The sequence below is a fragment of the Phyllobates terribilis genome, unplaced genomic scaffold, assembly GCF_046119375.1.
Source record: "Phyllobates terribilis strain yellow unplaced genomic scaffold, ASM4611937v1 Scaffold_1__5_contigs__length_1240528914, whole genome shotgun sequence".
Lineage (NCBI taxonomy): Eukaryota > Metazoa > Chordata > Amphibia > Anura > Dendrobatidae > Phyllobates > Phyllobates terribilis.
In genome coordinates this window covers 1151913903-1151935632 of record NW_027362761.1, presented here as the reverse complement: position 1 = coordinate 1151935632, position 21730 = coordinate 1151913903, and the positions used below count along the sequence as shown (strand labels likewise).

Here is a 21730-nt window from a genome sequence, read left to right as displayed (position 1 = left end):
CTTGCTTCCTCACAGCTCCCAAATCTCCAGCTGCCCGTCTGAGTATGAGGTAGAACAGATGGTTGAGTCTGCAGAGCTGTTTACTCATACTATAGCCTGGGAATCAGAGGTCGACTCCAGCGCTTCTGTGAATCCAGACGAGGAAATGATCTGCACTGATGCCCAGAATCTTTATGAGTCGGATCCAGGACCAGACGCAGAAGGTTCTGACCATAATGTAGACCCTCATTCCCAAACTGTAACTCCTGTTGGTGGAGACAATGAGGAAGACGATGATAAGACTCAAATACCTGATTGGAGCGACAACTTTAGTTTTTTGTCAGGGCAGGAACAGGTTGGCTCTGAGGACGACGGGTGTGATAACGCACAGGGTGATGATGATGAGGTCGGAGATCCCACTTACTGTCAACCCACAGTCAGCCAAGAGATGAGGTCAGCAGAGGAGGTGGAGGAAGATGCTAGTGACGACGAGGTCAGGTTGCGCCTTCCTGGACAGAGACGTAGTACTGGAAGCACGTCAACAACTGCATCCTCAAACACAACTCTGCCTCTCACCACAAGTCGTGGTGGCTCTTCAGGTCGCATGGGTGCTAAGCCTTGCATAGCCTGGGCATTTTTTCAGATCGATAAAGATGACCCAACTCGTGTTATCTGTAACATTTGTCAGCAAAAGCTAAGTAGAGGCCAAAAAATACATAGTTTGAGTACTTCATGCATGAACCGGCACATGGACATGAAGCATAAGTTGCAGTGGGAAGCTCAGTGTGCTACAATGCGGCCTAGCCGGCCGGGCCAACCACCGTCTGCCATATCTTGTGCATCCGTGGCCTCTTCATCCTCTGTGACTGGGGGGACAGCAGTCACACCTGTTTTGGGGCGCAGACCTGCCACCTCTTTACCCGCAACAGCCAGCGTGATTGGCAGGTCATCATTTTCTTTGGAGGTGGTAACACCAGCTGGTCTTGAGCGCTGTCCGACATCGATAGCACCACCTTTGGATCAAGGCAACCTAACATGTCCGCCTGCATCTTCCTCACAGACCGGCAGTTTGCCGGGGACACCCTTATCAACCCCGTCTAAGCACAATAGCCAGCCCTCGGTCCCTCAGATGTGGACAAGTAAAAGACCATTTCCTCCTAGCCATGAGAAAGCTAAGAGGTTGAATTTCACCATCTGCAAGCTCTTGGCTACAGAAATGCTGCCTTTCCGCCTGGTGGACACAGAGGATTTTCGAGACCTTATGTCCGTCGCAGTGCCCCAGTACCAGATGCCCAGTCGGCACTACTTCTCAAAGAAAGGTGTGCCCTCGCTCCACCAGCATGTCGCACACAACATCACCGCTTCTTTGAGAAACTCTGTGTGTGACAGGGTGCATTTCACCACAGACAGTTGGACGAGTAGGCATGGACAGGGGCGTTACATGTCGCTGACTGGGCACTGGGTAACTATGGTGACAGCAGGACAAGGGGCTGCTGTCCAAGTCTTGCCGTCCCCACGAGTTGTGCGTCAATCCTCTTTATGTCAAAGTTCCTCCACTGCTTCTGCCTCCTCAACCTCCTCTCGGTCTTCCACCTGCACCCAAAGCCTGTCTGGTCATGCCACAAGCTTTCTAACTGCGCAGAAGGGATCCTGCACACCTCCTTACTATGCTGGCAGTAGGGCTTAACGTCATCAGGCGGTTTTTACATTGAAATGTCTGGGAAATGTGAGTCACACAGCTGAGGAGTTGTGGTCAGCTCTGGAGAACCAATTTCATGAATGGTTGTCTCCACTGGACCTGAAACCAGGGAAGGCCGTGTGCGACAATGCTGCAAACCTGGGTGCGGCCCTTCGCCGGGGCAATGTCACACACGTGCCTTGTATGGCTCACGTGTTGAACCTGGTTGTCCAGCAATTTTTAGCCCACTATCCCAGACTAGATGGCCTTCTGCAGAGGGCACGGTCGCTGTGTGCTCACTTCCGCCGTTCGCATCCCGCAGCTCAGCGACTTACATCTCTACAGAAGTCGTTGGGCCTGCCACTTCACCGGCTAAAATGCGATGTGCCTACCCGGTGGAATTCAACTCTGCACATGTTGCAGCGACTGTGGCAGCACCGACAAGCCCTGGTGCAATACGTTCTGACGTATAGCCTGGGCCAACGAGATTCAGAGGTGGGGCAAATCACGCTGGAGGAGTGGTCTCAGATCAGGGACCTATGCACCCTTCTGCACAGTTTTGAAATGGCGACAAAGATGTTTAGTGCTGACGATGCCATTATCAGCATGACTATTCCGGTGATTTACATGCTGGAGCACATGTTAAACAGAATTCGGAGTCAGGTGGTGGCACAAGAGGAGGTGGAGGAAGTAGAGGAGGAGGAGTTGTATGCGGAAGGGCTAACATCTGCAAGGTCCAGACGGTCGGCAGCACCAAGGCGGCAGGCATGTGAGGGTGGGGGAGATGATTTTACCAGGGCGCATGGTAGCAGCCAAACTAGTGAGGAAGGTGCAGGAGCCCAGGAAGAAGTGGAGGACGAACTGATGGAAGACTCATCAGATGAGGGAGACCTTGATTACATTTCTGTTGTGCGAGGTTGGGGGGAGAGGACAGAGGAAGGAAGCATGATTGTTACCTCGCCACCAACACAACAGGGACTTGGTGCTCCTGGATGCGCAACACACATGAGTGCCTTCTTGCTGCACTACCTGCAACATGACCCTCGAATTGTGAGAATTAGAAATAATCCTGACTACTGGGTTGCCACACTGTTAGATCCCCGGTACAAAAGTAAATTTGCAGAAATTATTCCTGCCATAGAAAGGGATGCACGCATGCAGGAGTATCAGCAGAGACTGTTGCAGAATCTTACATGTGCTTTTCCACAAAATACCAGTGGTGCACGTAGTGAATCTCACAGTTCCAACTTGCCAACCGTGGGACCGTCAAGTGTTCAGCACTCAAGCCGTAACAGAACCACAGTATCTGCTGGTAACATCAATTTTGCGGAATCATTTCACCACTTTTTTAGCCCATCCTTTGCAAGGCCACAGGAGACAAGAAGTCTGACACATAGTCAACACCTAGAGACGATGGTACAGGAGTATCTCCAAGTAAACATTGAAGCCACGACTGTGTCACTGGACCCTTGCTCTTTTTGGGCTTCCAATCTGGATAAATGGCCGGAGCTAGCCACTTACGCCTTGGAGATCTTGTCATGCCCCGCAGCCAGCGTTCTGTCTGAACGTGTGTTCAGCGCTGCTGGTGGTGTGCTGACAGATAAGCGCACCCGGCTCTCCACTGATAATGTAGACAGACTCACGTTCATAAAGATGAACAAATCATGGATCCGAAACGACTTTTCTACCCCTGTGGCATCCTGGGGAGAGTAAAAGCTTGATGATTGGTTAAAATCACCCTACCAACCGTTTTAAGCTTTCAAATTACTAATCATGTTTATCTGTATCTTGACTGGAAAATAATTTGGGCTTTGTAGCAGTGTGCAGCACTGATCCTATTAGGCCATCTATAATAAGCTTCACCAGATTTAAAATTAAAAATAATTTTTAGCTGCATCTAGCCCGGAAAATAATTTTGGGGCTCCGAGATGCGCAAGACACGTAAGTGCCTTCTTGCTGCACTACCTGCAGCATGACCCTCATATTGTCAGAATTCGAAGTAATCATGACTACTGGGTTGCCACACTCTTAGATCCCCCAAACTTTTCAATCAACCTTTTCATTTTAATAAAGACCAAAAAAATGGTCATTTTTGAAATTATAAGCATTAGCAGGTTGTTAGAAACTGAAATCAAACAGTTTTCAACTCAAAACTTTATTCTAGGTGATGTTACATTTTCACATAGGACCCCTTGTTCGAAAGGAGCTTCTGAACTCTCTCGTCCATTGAATTTGTCAGGTTTTGGATGGTTTCTGCTTCAATTGTTTTGCATGAGGACAGAATACCCTCCCAGAGCTGTTGCTTAGATGTGAACTGCCTCCCGCCATCATAGACACTCCTTTTAATGATGCTCCAAAGGTTCTGAATGGGGTAGAGGTCAGGGGAGCATGGGGGTCACACCATAAGTTTGTCCCCTTTTATGCCCATATCAGCCAGAGATGCAGATGTTTTATGTGCAGCATGAGATGGTGCATTATCATGCAGAAAAATGATCTTGCTGTGAAATACACGGTTCTTCTTCTTGAACCATGGCAGGAAGTGCTGTTTGAGAAAATCCACATACATTATGGAGTTCATCTTTAGCGCCTTCAGGGATCCTAAAGGGGCCGACAATCTCTCTCCCCATGATTCCAGCCCAAAACATTACTCCACCTCCTCCTTGTTGGCGCTGTAGCCGTGTTTGCGTGGGGTGTCCATCAACCAGCCATCCTCCACTCCATTCATCTGGACCATCGAGCGCTTCACGGCACTCATCCGTGAACAAAACAGTTTTGAAATCAGTCTTCATGTAATGTTTGGCCCACTGGAGCCGTTTCTGCTTGTGTGAAGTGGATAGAGGAGGTCGACAGGATGGCGTATGCACAGCTGCAAACCTCTGAAGGACCCTGCATCTTGTTGTTCGGGGGACGTTGGAGGCACAAGCAGCTTCAAAAACTTGTCTGCTGCTATGACAAGGCTTTTTTGCCGCTGCTCTTTCTACCTGACGTAATTGCCTGTAGGAAAGAGTCCTCAATTTGCCCTTATCAGCACGCACACGTGTGTACTGTGAATCAGCTACATACTTCTTGATTGCCAAGACACTTCATCCTGATCATCGCACAATGTTGATTGTAGTCATGCCTTGACCTAAACACTCCACAATTTGTTGCTTCTCAGCAGCCGACACATCCTTTTTCTTTCCCATTTTGGCAGAAAATGTAGGCTGCTTAATAATGTGAGAGAGCCTTCTTAAGTAGTCTTGCCTTTCATTGGACACACCTGCCAAACTAATTAGCACAGGTGTCTGCAATTGCTTACAGTGATATAAAGAGCCCTGACACACATCACCATCAATGAGTTTAACTGACAAACAAACAAATTCTTCCCTTATCACTCCTAAACACTTTTTGCATAATAATTTGGAACGCGGTGTACATGTGCTTTTCCACAAAACACCAGTGGTTCACGTAGTGAATCTTACAGTTCTAACTTGCCAACCGTGGTCTGTATGGAATTGTTCAATAATGGGCCCAAAATTAAGATAACATAGATGGGAGAGGTCTCTATGAATAGGAATTCCTAAGTATTTGATACCCTGTGAGGGCCAGGCAAAGGGAAAGTTGGACTGGATGGAATCCTATATGGATTTAGGGAGGGAGACATCGAGGGCCTCAGACTTCGCTGCATTGATTTTAAAATTTTACCATGTAACAAAGTGATCTATTTCAGCCATAACAGCAGGGATGGATATATGTGATTGAGTGATATATACTAGGACATCATCAGCAAATAGAGAGCACTTGTACTCGGTGCCTCCCACCTCAATCCACCTAATATTGGGGTTATGGCGAATTGATGAGAGCAGGTGCTCCGTCACTAGGATGTATAAGAGAGGGGACAGAGGACATCCCTGCCTTGTCCCATTGGTGATTGTGAAAGGTGATGAAAATGTTCTGACGCACCCCCTGGGCCTTGGGACACCCGGAGCCGGACCCTTTTGGTGGATGCTGGTGGTTGTAGTCTTCGTGGCGGCAATCCGGTTCCGTGGCTCAGGGCGGTCAAACCAGTGGCGGAACTATTTATGTGGTTTTGATGTTTAAATGTCCGACTACGCCACCCGTGGATTGCGGTCAGAGTGAACCGCCGCTACAGGGCAGACCGCTAAGGCTGGTGTTGTGGGTGCAGCAGAGCGTAGCATAACTCCCCACGGGAGGAGTATAGCCTCAGGGCAGTGTATGCGGAGGATGGGGGTGATGGTGCAGGGCAGCAGCAGTAACGACACGGAGTCAGTGATGCAGTTCAGGGCCTTTACTCACAGTTCTTATTATCCAGACCACGTCTGCAGGTAACGGCTGCCCACGTCGTACTGTGCTCACCAGGTGAGGGGCTCAGACAACTCCCAGATAACTTTGGAGCGCTTCACAGGACCCCCTTTGTGTGTCCTTTGTCTGGCCTTTCTTACCAACACTTCTGTCCGGCTGCCTCGGGCCTCCTCTTGGTAAACTTGGCGCCAGTTTCCCTGACCCTATGTGGTGCCTTCCTAGCGGGTGGAGCAAGGGGCTGCGCCACATAAAATGTCAGAGCCTCCGGTTTCTAGCTGAGGGTCGTTTCCTGCCTCCACTAGTTCGGGGACCGGTCTCCCCCTTTGGCCTGACCCCTCCACGCAGGTGGATTCGGGCGTGCGGTGGCGACTCGCCCGTCCGCACCCCTGGGATCCCTTCATTCCTCGTTCCTGGAGCCTTCTCCGCTCCTCTTCCTTCCTTCTCCCTCTTGCAGGCCTGGGCCTCTGTTACTAGGCCCGCCTCCGGAGCAGAGCTCATGCAGAGCCCCTGCTCCCTGCCACTTCTGCTCAGACTTCTCTGCACTGAACTAAGATGGTGCCCACCTTTTATACTCCCTTCTCAATGCACCCAGGAACTGCTTCCTCCCTGCTCCTGCACTGCAGGGTTCCCCTTCCTCAGTGTTCCCTCCCCCCACTCCAGCCAGGGACAGGGACTGTCGTGCCCATCTCAGGGGCATATTGGTCGCCCTGCCCCACGGCAATGTGGTGTAATGCATGCAGGTGTCGGGTCCTGATCCACACTCCATCCTTATCTGAGAGTGAGATATCACACCTCTGGGTGAGGTGCAATACGTCTGTAGCAACCGAGCCCTCGGTGCTACAGTTCCATTTATCTTCAGCCTAGGTGATGTATTGTGATACAGGGCCGTGATTTTGGCTATAAAAGGGTCCCCTAGACCCCTACCCCAAGCTTTTTAAGAGAATCATATATGGCGTGCCAGGAGACTCTATGGAATGCTTTCTCAGCATCCAACGAGAGTATCTACTTACAAATTTTTAACTGCATCTAGCCCAGGAAATACTTTGTGCCTAGTAGCAGTGTCTGCTAGTCAGCGGATTATCCCGGCTGTTAAGCAAGCTACACCACCTGTAGTTTGGACACTTAATTTTTTCAAAGGAAATGCTTCGGGACCACGGGATACTCAGTGAAGAGCATCAGGAGGCACCCCAAGGCATAGGGTCTGGGACTGGCACTAGGATGCCTTGCGGTGGACAGCCGAGCTCGATCCTTATAAAAGCTTTTTAACTGCAGCAGCTTTAGTGGACGCTACTGGAGCTGGAATTACGCGGCTGCTGGCATGAGACTTGCCCTCCAATAGATCCTTGTAAATGGATTTAAAGTGTATTCATTCAAATTAGAGGGACAATTTAAATTAAAAAGCTTAGAGCTGCCTCCACCACAGGGGGGCTCTCTCGACCCACCAGCGGACAGGCACCAGTATTGGGAGAGGGGGGCTGGCCGTCAGGGTTCACCGCGGCTCTGGCACAAACCCGGCGACACGGAGGTGGCACGGGCAAGAGCGGACTGGCCGTCTCGGCTTCTCACTTTTTGGATTTTAGAAGGGCATGACATGCCTATATCTGTGTCTCCCCCTCCTTTTACTCCTCCACCTCTTTTCTTTTCGCATGACTATATGTACTTGTCACTTTTCCATGTGTTAGTTGTGTCTTCTGAGCAGTTTGTCAGCTTTTGGACACCTTTGAAGGTGTTTTCTATGTGTTTCTATGTGTCTTTGTTTGCCTGCCATTGGTTTTAACGGTGTTCGAAGGTGTTCGACGAACAGTTCGACGAACAGTTCGGCGAATACACGGGTGTTCGACGAACCGAACCGAACTCGAACACTACGGGGGTGGCTCAACACTAGTTGTGACCTCCGGATTCCCCAGATGAAGACAGCAGCTAGTAAGAATGAGACTAGGTGCAGGGAACTTAGATTAAAAGCATCACTCCAGTGCTGCAATAAAAATATGCTGGAGTGGAGTGCTTTAAGTTTAAAAAAAAAAAAAAGTAAATTGTCTCCAAAGGTGAACAATCCACATCCTTTCCTAGCTGATTCCTGACTTTGTCACTGCCTTATCCTTTGGATTGTTGGCCTGATACCTGCTAATGTATCAGGCAGTTCCTAACTATTCTCCCATCTCCTCATCTCCTCCTCTGGACAGTGGCATTCTGATTGATCTTCTGATGAAGACCCTTGATCCTTTCCTGACCACACTACTTCCCCAACAAAGTTTTGTTATAAGGAGATGGACATACTGCCCATGTTGCCCCTTGAAGAACAAGTGTAATGTCTTATTGAGTAATGGGAATTGTGAAATGTGTTAATACTGTTGGTATTGTGTGTTGCCCAATGGTAGGGAGAGTTAGAGTTAAAGTTTAGGACTAGCCCAGAGTGGTAGGGGTTAAAGTGCAGGGACAGAAACAGTTTCCTGGAAGGACATGAGATAGGGCCGAGTGTGCAAAACCCAAGAGAATAACAAAATAAGCAAATACCCTGCAGTAAATAAATAGCAACAGTGCACGAAAATAATGTAGGGTACATGGTTAACATATTTTTGATATAAAAAAACATAAAAGCCATCCCAGTGTGCATAGAAAGCAAACCTAAGGTCTGGTCAGTGAGCACTGCCGCATGAAGTTGGGGTCCCTAATGTGAGAGGAGACCATGACAGAGGATAGCAATATCCTGGTGGAAGGAAGGAGGGAAGTGACAGAGTGATCAAACCGAGAAGGGGTCCTGGGAGAGGACGTCTAGCAGTATGGCCCAGAGTTAATAACTCAGAGAGGTAACATGCCAAGATGGGACAGAGTACGTGAGACAAAGAGAGTGCCCCAGGTAGGAGCGCCAAGGCGTCAGTAACAAAGAAGATAAGTACCGGTCATACTGGTAATATAGTTCCATAGAGGGGAAAGAAGACACAGAACCGCGAGTTGAGAATAGGACTCTTGCTAACTGGACTGTAGTACTGAGCTGGGTTGTGGTGAAGTAGAGTGAAACAGTGAAGATAATGAAACAGGAGAGTGAAGAGGAAGGAATAGAGACTGTGTGTGAAAAAATGCACCTTATCGTGAAGGAAACCTTCATAAAGATGTGTACCCGCTACCTACTGTATATAATTCCCGCAAAGTTATCGTTAAGTAAGGAGTTTATTTTGGACTGGTGGTCTCCCTCATTAAAGTCCTCAACATCTGGTCCTGGCCAACTACAGTCATCAGTAACATGTGGCCTGCAAGGGTGTAGCGCTCCCAAAGAACAAATCCACACACCCAGCCAGGACCTCCAACTTCTTGTAACGTTCCAGGCAATAAGAGATGAGTACCATGGCTACCACTCCACACAACGTTACATTGTTACTAGTGATGAGCAAGCATGCTCGTTACTTGAGATTTACGAGTATGCTAGAGGAACACATCTTCAGCATGCTCGGTGATATGGTTGAATCGCTCCCGTGTGCATGATTTGCGACTGTTTGACAGCTTTAATACATGTGAGGAATGCCTAAGAAACAGACATTCCTCACATGTATTAAAGCTATCAAACAGTCGCAAATTATGCACACGGGAGTGATTCAAACATAACACCGAGTACCCTGAAGATACTCGGTGTTTGCTCAAGCATACTCGCCGAAAGGGTTAACCGAACATACTCTCTTATCACTAATTGTCACCAGTTCATGACTACTATGGGCCATGACCTGGGAATCTCTCTACAGCAAAGACCACAACTTCATAATGATTGTGGGATAGAGAATACACATTCCGGAATATGACCATACACATTAGATAACTGTACCAGGACCACTCGCTGTAAAATAAGTGGGCAAAAAAGATGGATGACATTGTCCTTTAAATATTTAAAGGGAATCTGTCACCCCCCTGGGACTTATCAGACCTCTACTATGGGCATACAGGTGATAAAAATGTGAATCTATACTTACCTGTATGGCCCATATTAGAGGTCTACTTGCTTTGTGATAGCTTTTTATTAAATTAGTTTTGGCAAGCTTCGCGTCCGGGGGATGCTAAGAAATCCCCACCTATTAGCTTCATTTCCATATCCCTCCTCCTCCCCTGCACATCAGTCTGTGTAGCCTTGAGGAGCAGGAAACTTGTGTGCAGGTGTCTGGAAAGCAGAGTCACTCACCGACAGACTGCAGGAAAAAGAGCGCCTTCCGTACAGGGTAAAGTGCGCAGGCGTGGGATCCGGCCAGGAACTGCACGTCACAGGACCCTGTGACGTGCAGGGAAGGGGGGATATGGAAATGAAGCTAATAGGTGGGGATGCCTTCGCGTCCCCCGGACGCGAAGCTTGCCAAGACTAATTTAATAAAAAGCTATTACAAAGCAAGTAGACCTCTAATATGGGCCATACAGGTAAGTATAGATTCACATTTCTATGACTTGTATGTACATATTAGAGGTCACCTAGGTCCCAGGGGGTGACAGATTCCCTTTAAGAGTTGAGTAGTAAGGAAATCTCCTCACTGGTGTTGAAACCTTCTTTCCCTTGCAACATTGCAGTGTAGGAAACCAAAATCTCTTGGAAGGCAAAAGCTCAGTGAAAAAAAAAAATAACGAAATAACATAATTGGATGTTTGCAATTACAAAATAGTATTTGCACTTCATGGATAATTCTACATGTAATTTAGATTTCTCTAATTCTAATACACACTAATGGAGATACATTTCAATGTTTGTCTGCTTTATTATCAAGGTCTCAGTCACCGACATGAGATATTCTTGCTGTTCTCCAAATGATGTCTGATTTCTATTTACCACATTTCACGATTTGTCTCGCTCTTTTGTTTGTCAAGCAGAACCATGAAATGTTTATTTCCAACTGGGCATAAAGAAGCATGAAGAATAACTAAAACTCAAATAAGTGTTTCCCGATATGCCTAGAGTAATACAAAACACATGCATGAAAAGATTCAAAAGTTTGTCAGACTTGAATATTTTTGTAGACAAATTGGTTCATTAGCACACCAGAGTTTTCTATGACTATTGTTACTTATAAGGTGGCATTGGTTTGGCACCATCATCTGTCATGCGTTTGAATAGTAGTAGCCCTTCTGATTTTCAGCTAGAAGAACCAGTGACAAATAAACACAAAACAAAAGGCTGCAGGCTTGTACAAACTCTGCAAGTTTCCAACTGCCCACAGAATAGGTGATAACATACCGATTGCTGGAGGTCTGACTGCTGAGACCCACCCCCATCCCCGGATAAGGGATCTAAAATAGAATGGCGAGGTAATGGTACTTGTGCACCACCACTGTATTCATTGGTTATGGGACTGCTGGAGATCTTTGGCGGCTTACCTACCGCCAAAGCTAACAGACAATTCTTTGTACTCCTCCTTCTAGATCTGTCCTCTGCCTTCGACATAGTCGACCACTCCCTCCTACTAAAATTTCTCTCTTCCCTTGGTGTCAAAGACCTTGCCCTATCCTCAATCCCCTCACACCTTTCTAGGTGCACATTTAGCGTTTCCCATTTCAATACTATCTCCTCATCCCGACCTCTCTCTGTTCAGGTGACATGAATGTGCCACACCGTACTGGGACCTTTGGTGCATCTGGGATCAGACGATCAGAGATTAGCTTATCCCAGGTCCTCTTTGGAGTCTACTCGGCCATTCACATGAGTGGTGCGGGTTAATTGTTTCTTAGGAAGGGGCTAAGAGTTCCTGGTTTAAATCTGCTGAGATTCCATTTGGCCTTTGTCTCAGCTGCTGCTCATTGGGACCACTCCTCCTTCATTATTTAAACCCATTCCTGGCTTCTTTCCATGTCAGCAATAGAGTTTCTATCCTGAGTCTGACTTACCTGGAGAAAGGTGTTCCTGGAGAAGCTGTTGTGTCTTTCATTGATAACGTGGAGTTCTATTTGTTTGTGTGTTTTCCGCTGCTTGTCTCCTTCCCTGTGTTGTTTTGTCAGAGTAGTGAGACTAGTGTCTTGCTGCCCATCTCACTAGCCAGGACAAAGTCCAGGGCCAGACAGCCCTTAGGCATGTGACGGTGCACGGGGGAAGGACCCATCTAGGCTGATAGGGAGTGAAGGGTTCAGCATTAGGTGAGTGTTGAGGGGTCACCATCTCCCCCTTTTCTTATTGTCAGGGCCCTCCCTTTCCTGTTTCCACCTCTCTGTTTGCGCTGCTCGCCGGGCATCTCCTTGCTCTGGTGTGACATTGTGTCCCTCAAGGCTCTGCCTTGGGACCCCTACTTTTCTCAATATATACCTTTGGTATGGGACAACTCAAAGTCCCATGGCTTCCAGCACCACCTATAAACTGACGACTCTCACATTTATGTCTCTGGCCCAGATGTCACCTCTCTGTGTCTATCAGCCATATCCTCCTTCTTCTCATCACTAAAGCTCAATGTGGACAAAACCCAACTCATCATCTTTCCTCTATTCCACTTAAATCCCCTACCTGATCTATGTATTGCAACAAACATCACGCTTTACCCTGCACAGGAAGTTGGCTGCCTCTGAGTAACCCTTGAATCTGCTTTATCCTTCTGCACATTCAAACTCTTACCACCTCCTGCCACCTCCAACTCAAAAATATTTCCAGAATCCGTCATTTCCTCATCCCGGAATCTACTAAAATGTTAGTGCATGCCCTCATCATCTCCCGCCTTGACTACTGCAATATTCTCCTCTATGGGCTACCTGCTAACAGTCTCGCACCTCTCCAGTCCATCCTTAACTCTGATGCCTGATTAGTCCACCTCTCCCCTTGCAACTCCTCCACTTATTCCCTCTTCAAATCCCCTACAAAACTGTTCATAATCTGTCTCCTTCATATATCTCCAAACTAAATTCCTGATATCTTCCCACAAATAATCTCCGGTCCTCTTAAGATCACCGTCTCTCCACTACACTCGTATGTCCACTACATTCCGAACTTTCAGCTGGAACTTGAAAACCCATCCATTCAAGAAAGCTTACAGCCTGCAATGACCCCTTGACGCCTCACGCCCACCGAAGCTGCCGCAATCCCCCGACCTATTGTCCATTTCCCCATTATCCTGTAGATAGTGAGACCAGAAGGGCAAGGTCCTCTCCTTTTTCTAATAGTTTGTCACTGTTAGTCTTTTTATTGTAATCTATATTTGTATTTTGTATGTAACCCCTTCTCATGTACAGCACCATGGAATCAATGTTGCTCTAAAAATAAATAATAATAATTCATATGATGCTTTTTGTTCAAATTGTATTAATCCTCCTGCCATGACAAGGAAACTTTATTCAGATAGATCCATACGCTAAACATTAGTTGTTTACAACAAAAGAGTTACCTCTTCAGAATGAATGTAATGACATTCATTATGACTATGTAATCTCCAGCATTGTGATGACATAGACAACATCTATTGATCTTGGACTTTGTAAGGTCTAATGACACGATGCATTTTTATTTTCACGAGGAAACACTAGATGAGCTAAATATTTAATATTCATAAATAATCAATATCACTCATAATAATCTAATAAATAACATAAAATAACAAACCGATCTCTGATGATAAAATCTTGACATTTTTTCAGGTATAGCTCTCAGCACCCTTCCAATGTATCTTAATGAAATATCACCAAAGAAGATCCGTGGGTCTCTGGGTCAAATCACAGCGATACTGATATGTGTGGGAGTATTTACTGGTCAAGTCTTGGGTTTGCCAGAAATATTTGGGCGGGTAAGAAATGTGTCTCTTTATTTTTTTTCAAAACCTAAATTTATTTTAAAGAGAGAGTCTGTCACATTATTCATGCTGCCCAAACAGGCTATGACGTTTCAGAGAACAAATAGTTAGAAGATTCGGCTGGGAACCACAGGCAGAGACTAGACTAGTCTGGCGCTGCCTCCATCCAACTTCTCGCCGTTCCAGTCTAGGTGATTGACAGGTCTCTCCCATAGCAAGAAACATGTAAAAGACCTGGACTGGCACTGGGAGCAGTGGCACCAGACAAGTCTCATATATTCCTATGTTCCACGGACAGCTCTTCTAACTGTATTTTCTCTGAAATGCCAAAGCATTTCAGAGAAAAATATGCCTGGCTACATATGGGCAATTGTGGTTTGGGTGGGCAGCATGAATCAAGTGATAGGTTTCCTTTAGAACCATTTGACTGTATATTTGCACGTTCTTAAATTATCATATATGGTCTGTGTCTTGTTGGATGGACCTCCCCATTTCTCTCTCAATGTCCACATTCACAGACATTTTTCTTTATTGCTTTAATGGATCTCAAAATTAGAAATGAAAGTTACTTGTCAATAGTCTTGATAAAAAAAAATAAAAAAAATCATTTTGTGCATAATGCTCCTGTGCAGACTTATGTGTCTCCATGGTAACAGACTACAAACAAGACTGATGTAGTCTGATTTTGTAGTTATATTCTCTTTCATCTGTTCTTAATTTCCTGCTAAACTACTGAATGTAAAATGAACAAGTATGACTATAAGATCAAACTACACAGAGTTCCTCTAGAGTCTGTCACCATGACGAAGCTGAACTTGTTGGAAATATTTTTGAAAACTTTTTAAAAAATATATGAATTTTTTTATACCTTTATTTAGACAGTGCTTTAAAGTATAATGTGTACCAACTGGCAAAAAAAACTTTTTTCTTTGTAGTCAATATGACTTTGACTTACGACTTTCAGCAAATTCGAACACAGAAAAATGATATATTTGCTGCCGCTGACAAATAATATTTTGGACTGAAAATATAATCATAATGGTTTTATTGTCCCTATAGTAGATGCAGGTCAACAGAACAAATGAGACTCCGAGCTGTTCACACAAGTCCCTGTACTGCTAGTGCAGTCATTAATGGTTACTAACAGGAAAATATGCAGAACATAGAGCCATCAATCAGATATCAATCTCTACATTGTGAAATAAGTCCTATATTGGGCCAAAGCTAATTACTTATTTTCGCTCTTACCTAATGCAGAGGTGCAATTGTTCACAAGTTCATTGCTACTTTCATCGTTCTTAGAAACAAGCAATTCTTATATTTTTGCTGCCTGCTGTTGTAATTATAATTAATTTTTCCATTAATTTTTGAAACCAATTAACCAAGTTCAATAACAACCTTATTAAACAATGTAGTGCAATTACCAATACAGCCTGTACACAGGAGTATAAAATGGATCCAGAATGGCCAGTGCTTCTTCATGGTCTTCTTTGTTCTGACAAACTCCTCTTAAAGTGCACCTGTCAGCAGAATTGTGCTCAGTACACTACATACACTGTCAGGTGGGCAATATTACATTGATTAAAATGATACCTTGGTTGATGAAATCCGTCCTGTGGTTCTTGTGTTCTCTTTACTTTCAGTTTGGTGATAATGATATGCCCGTGTTTCGGGGCAGACTGTGGGGGGTGCTCTATCTGATGCTCTGCTTATATATTCATCTGTATGATCCCTCAGTGACCTGCCTCCTATCTTCCATAATGCATATACTCTGTGGGGTTAGGGAAAAAAAATCTACATCCAGCAAAATTGCGCTGGTTCCCGAGCATGCGCAGTAGCAGCTAATTCTGGCCGATAGATGCAACTGTGCACAAGCCGCCGCCATTTTTGCTGGAGCTAAAAAAATATTTTTTTCTTAGATGCTACTGCGCATGCGCGGGTGCCATTTTGTTGGAGCAAAGAATTTTTTTAGCTCCAGCAAAATGGCCGTGGCGCAAACGCAGTAGCATCTATCGGCAAGTGATAGCTGCTACTGTGCATGCGTGGGGGCCGGATGTAATTTTTTTTTTCCTAACCCCACAACAGTATATGCACTATGGAAAATAGGAGGCAGGTCCGTGAAGGATCAGTGACCTGTCAGAAGGCATACAGATGAATATGTAAGCAGAGCACCAGATAAAGCCCCGACCACAGGCTGCCCCGAAGCACGAGCATATAATTAACTAAAAAATGCAATCAAAGATTAAACAAGAACCACAGGACAGATTTCATCAATCCAGGTATCATTTTAATCAGTGTAATGTTGCCCACCTGACAGCGTATGTAGTTTACTGAGCACGATCCTACTGATGGGTGCGCTTTAAAGGGAAAAAGCCCGCAATGATGTGTAGGCACATAAATGATAGAAACAGGAATGGGTGTGGGCTCGTCTATCCTTTTGGAGCATATATCCCTGTGGGAACCTTACTGTCTTATCGGCCTCCTGAGGAACCAAAAATGGGGAAACGCGTTGAAGCCATAATGGGGCATTTATCTTAGCAACATCATTCTATTATATTATTTATTATTATACCGCCATTTATTCCATGGCGCTTTACATGTGATAGGGATATACATAGCAAAAACATTTACATAATATTAACAAAACGAGTCAGCGACTAGTAAAGGAGGAGCTAGGACCCTGCCCGCGAGGGCTCACAGTCTACAAGGGATGGGTGAGGATACAGTAGAGGAGGTCATGCAGTAATGTGGTGGAGCGGAGGTTACTGCAGGTTGTAGGCTTGTCGGAAGAGGTAGGTCTTAAATCATCTATATTTACTTCAAGATAAGTTTCCATTTACCGTAATATTTTATCATTGTTATACTGTATTTATTTATTGTCTGCATTTGACTGTTATGAAACAAATTGTATAGTTTTATGGCTATCCAGGGCCAGTCAGGGAAAGCCCCCGTGGAGGGGGTGCGCCATATCGCCAGCTTTAATTAGGGTGCCAACCTCCACTGCAAGGCAGGTATTAGCATATAGGCTTTTTGACTTAGGGCCTTGTTAGTTAATATATTTATGCTGTGCCCAGTCTTCATCATAGAGACTAGTGGGAAACTTATCGATTTTTGTCAATTAATTAGCTCGGTACACTCAGAGGTCTGAACTAACATGATATGGGACCCTGTTTAAACCTCCAGTTTTCTTACTACATATAGGAGGTAGTAGGGTGTTGGCCTTACACACAATTTGTGGGCTGTGAATTCCAGGACTGAGGTGATATTGCCACAACCCCTACTCACCATTCTATGCATTTTGGCGGTTCATTGGTCTATGAATGCACTGGATCTGTTTACACTTGGGGTATTTGTTGTTTCTGCTTTTTAATATTATTAATAATAAAATTTTGGCTTGATTTCCTCTTGAATTTTTGAAAAAAAAAAGTTAAATATAATTTTTAGTGATGCTCGCCCGAGCATCTCAGTACTCGAGATGCTCGGAGCTCGTCAAGTACTTGCGAGATGCTCGGGCGGATGCTCGGGTCCCCTCTCTGCATGTTTGGCGCTCTTTAGAGAGCCAATGAACATGCAGGGATTGCCTGCCACTCATTGTAATTCCGCAGCCATGATGGTTGTGGCATTACAGTGATTGGCTGGCCGCACAGCGTCATCAGGTCTATATCAGACCTGGCACCGCTGTGCTCGTCACAGTCTACTCTGCAATCAGGCTGAGTAGGGAGAGGTGCTGCTGAGCTAGGGAGAGATTTGCTTGTGTATTTGGTAGTGTAGGGAGAAAAACCATACATTACACATATCCATCTTAACAAACAGTCCTTCTGAGGACTAATCCATCTGCAGAGACAGGCAGGGTATATAGGCAGGCAGTGTATATAGCAGACTGCAGTGCACATAGAAAAAGAGGCTCCATTCCAATTCTGCCTTCTGCTGCTGCTAGATTTTTCTATACAAAGGCCCAGTTCTCAGGGGACAGGAATACTTTTTTTTGGATCTTAACCGCTTCCCAACCGCCCACTGTACATAAACGTTGGCGCTACCTGGGCTCTGTGCAGCGGCGACGTTTATGAACGGTCGGTGATCCCGCAGCCCTCAGGACCCCCAGGGTCCTGCAAGTTCTGCGGTTGCGGTTCAGAGCGACAGCTCTGACAGGGGACATCATCGGGACCTGATTGGATCAGGTCCCAATGATGTTAACTCTTTGCTATCTTCTATATGCCGCGATCTATAGTAATCGCGGCATATCAAAGATAGTGAGAGGAGAGGGGGTCGTACACTTACCGCTCCGACGGCATCCTGATGCCTTCCAGGACCTGCCGTTGTTATGGCAGCTGGAGGTCACATGACTGCCTCCAGATCTGCCATATATGGTGTCCTGCTAAGCTCAGGCTGCAGCTGAGTCCAGCAGGAGACAGACAGTGTGAAACTGTCAGCAAAGTTCTCATGCAATGTAATACATGTCTATTACATTGCATGAGAACAGTGATTAGAAAAATAAAAATTAATGTCCCATACAGGTACTAAGTAAAATTGTGAAAAAAAGTCTAAAGAATGTTTTAAAACTGTTAAAGAAATTCACAAAATTAATAAATAAAATATTAAACCAATAAATCAGTATATTTATGCAAAAACAAAAAGAGCACACATATTTGGTATCGCCGCGTCCGAAACAACCCGATCTATAAAACTGTCACACTGATTAACTCCTTCTGTGCACACTGTAATAAAAATAAATAAAAAACGGAGAAAAAAAACTATGCTTTTTCATCATATTGCCAAACAAAAAGTGGAAAAAAATGCGATCAAAAAGCAAAATGGAAATAAAAATGGTACCGCTGAAAACGGCATCTTGTTCCGCAAAAAAAAGCCACCATACAGCTCCATCAGCCAAAAAATAAAAAAGTTATAGCTCTCAGAATAAAGCGATGCAAAAAAAATATTTTTTCTATAAAATTGTTTTATTGTGTAAAAGCGCCAAAACATAAAAAAATATACAGTAAATGTAGTATCGCTGTAAACGAACTGTCATGAAGAATAATGCTGCCTTATCACTTTTACCACAGGCAGAACGGCATAAAAAAAAAACTCAAAAAAAAATTCCTGAATTGTTGGTTTTTGTTAATTTTACCTCCCAAAAAACGGAATAGAAAGCGATCAAAAAATATCACATACCCAAAAATGGTACCAATAAAAATGTCAACTCGTCCCGCAAAAAAACAAGCAGTAACATGACTCTGTCGGCCGAAATATGGAAAAATTATAGCTCTCAAAATATGGCGATGCAAAAACTAGATTTTGCAAAAAAGCGTCTCTTAGTGTGTGACATGTGTGACAGCTGTCAGTCATAAAAACCAGATATAAATCTGGTATCTCTGTAATCGCACCGACCCGAAGGTGGCTACTTTGAAGGCATACTGAACCAGCATGGCTACCACAGCATCTTGCAGCGACATGCTATTCCATCCGGTTTGCGTTTAGTTGGACCATCATTTATTTTTCAACAGGACAATGACCCCAAACACACTTCCAGGCTGTGTAAGGGCTATTTGACCAAGAAGGAGAGTGATGGGGTGCTACGCCAGATGACCTGGCCTCCATAGTCACCAGACCTGAACCCAATCAAGATGGTTTCTGGTGCGCTGGACCGCAGAGTGAAGGCAAAAGGGCCAACAGGCGCTAAGCATCTCTGGGAACTCCTTCAAGATTGTTGGAAGACCATTTCCGGTAACTACCTCTTGAAGCTCATCAAGAGAATGCCAAGAGTGTGCAAAGCAGTCATCAAAACAAAAGGTGGCTACTTTGAAGAACCTAGAATATAAGACATATTTTCAGTTTTTTCACACTTTTTGTTAAGTATATAATTCCACATGTGTTAATTCATAGTTTTGATGCCTTCAGTGTGAATGTACAATTTTTAAAGTCATGAAAATACAGAAAAATCTTTAAATGAGAAGGTGTGTCCAAACTTTTGGTCTGTACTGTATGGGGTATCGGCGTACTCAGGAGAAATTGCACAACAAATTTCATGGTGCAATTTCTCCTGTTACCCTTATGATAATGCAAAATTAAGGAATGAAAAATGTTTTTGTGGGAAAAATGTGAAAATTTTATTTTTATGGCTCAATATTATAAACTTCTGTGAAGCACCTAGGGGGGGGAAGGTGCTCACCACACATCTAGATAAGTTCCCTAAGGGGTCTAGTTTCCAAAATGGTGTCATTTGTGGGGGGTTTCCACTGTTTAGGCACATCAGGGTCTCCCCAAATGCAACATGGCGTCCGCTAATTATTCAAGTAAATTTTACATTCAAAAAGTCAAATGGCGCTCCTTCCCTTCCAAACCCTGCCGTGCACCCAAACAGTGGTTTTCCCCCACATATGGGGTATTGGCGTGTTCAGGAGAAATTGACAACAAATTTCATTGTGCAATTTATCCTATTACCCTTATGATAATGCAAAATCAAGGGATGAAAAATGTTTTTGTGGGAAAAATGTGAAAATTTTATTTTTACTGCTCAATATTATAAACTTCTGTGAAGCACCTGGGGGTGCAAGGTGCTCACCACACATCTAGATAAGTTTCCTAAGGGGTCTAGTTTCCAAAATGGTGTCATTTGTGGGGGGTTTCCACTGTTTAGGCACATCAGGGGCTCCGCAAATGCAACATGGCGTCCGCTAATTATTCAAGCAAATTTTACATTCAAAAAGTCAAATGGCGCTCCTTCCCTTCCGAACCATGCCGTGCGCAAACTAGATTTTGCAAAAAAGCGTCTCTTAGTGTGTGACATGTGTGACAGCTGTCAGTCATAAAAACCAGATATAAATCTGGTATCTCTGTAATCGCACCGACCCGAAGAATAAAGTAATCTCATAACTTATACCGCACGAGGTGAATAAAACCAATTCTTCACCTGCTACTGATTTGTTTATTATGTCTCCCAAAGATCGCAGTAAGGCTCTGCTCACATTTATCCTGCGCTCTGCGCTGAACACTTACACCAGAGTTTCCGTGTAAATCTCTGAAATACGTGATTCAGACGGAACCCATGACGGAAGATTCCCTGTAATGAGGCAGATATAGGCCACTGTGGATGCCATCTGGCCTGTGATCCCACGGTGTCATTTTTTTAGTCGTGCATAAAAGTGCGGTTGGCCACAGTTTTGTGCACTTCTGAAAAAAAAGGACACCGCTAAACAGAGGCCAGACGGAGTCCAGAGTAACTCTGCTGCCTCATTACAGTGAATAGATCCCACAAGGGTTTCATCTGAATTACATCACTTGGAAATTTAGATGGAAACCCCGATGTAAGTGCTCAGCCTAGAGCACCGGGTAAATGTTACGTAAAATGTTCCCAATAAAAGCTTCAACTCGGTCCTCAAAAAAAGCTAGTCCCCACTCAGGTCCATCATCTGTTAAAAATATAAGGGACTTCCAAGTTACTGGGAGCAGAAGGCTCTGCAAAAGCGAAATGGCCCTTGCCCCCCAAAAGAAATTCAGAAAATTTTGTGCTCCCAAATCCAAATGCCTAATCTACAATAATTTGTTCTCCAATTGTCAAATAGCGCTCCGTCCCTCCCAGATATCGTTGTATGGCTAAGCGGTATGATACAGCCACATATGGGGTATTGCCACTTTTAGAAGAAATTGTGTGACACATTTCAGCACCATTTTTACCCATTGCCCTGTGTGAAAATGTAAAATCTGAGGGTAAAACATTTTTTTTGTGGTAAAAATACAATTATGTTTTCTTCACAGCCCAATGGTATAAATTTAAAAATTAAAAAATAATCACTACTTCCCTAGATGAATTCCTTGAGAGGTGTAGTTTACAAAATGGGGTCACTTGTGGGGGTTTCTGCTGTTTCGACATGTCAGCGACTCTTCAAATGTGACATGGCTCCTTTCTCTTCCGAACCCTGCCGTACACGAAAGCAGTGGTTTTCCCCCACATACAGTACAAAAGTTTGGACACACCTTCTCATTTTAAGATTTTTCTGTATTTTCATGACTTTGAAAATTGTACATTCACACTGAAAGCATCAAA

At 44.7% G+C, this 21730-nt stretch overlaps 1 protein-coding gene across 2 annotated transcripts in view; it reads left to right on the top strand.

Moving 5' to 3' along the window:
- The window catches only part of SLC2A9 (solute carrier family 2 member 9), a 741777-nt gene that overhangs the window by 316930 nt on the left and 403117 nt on the right, over positions 1-21730 (top strand). For both annotated transcript variants that reach the window (XM_073648512.1, XM_073648502.1), the window contains exon 6: positions 13538-13683. In XM_073648512.1, the coding sequence (XP_073504613.1) occupies positions 13538-13683 (146 nt within the window). The remainder of the gene's footprint in view (positions 1-13537; positions 13684-21730) is intronic.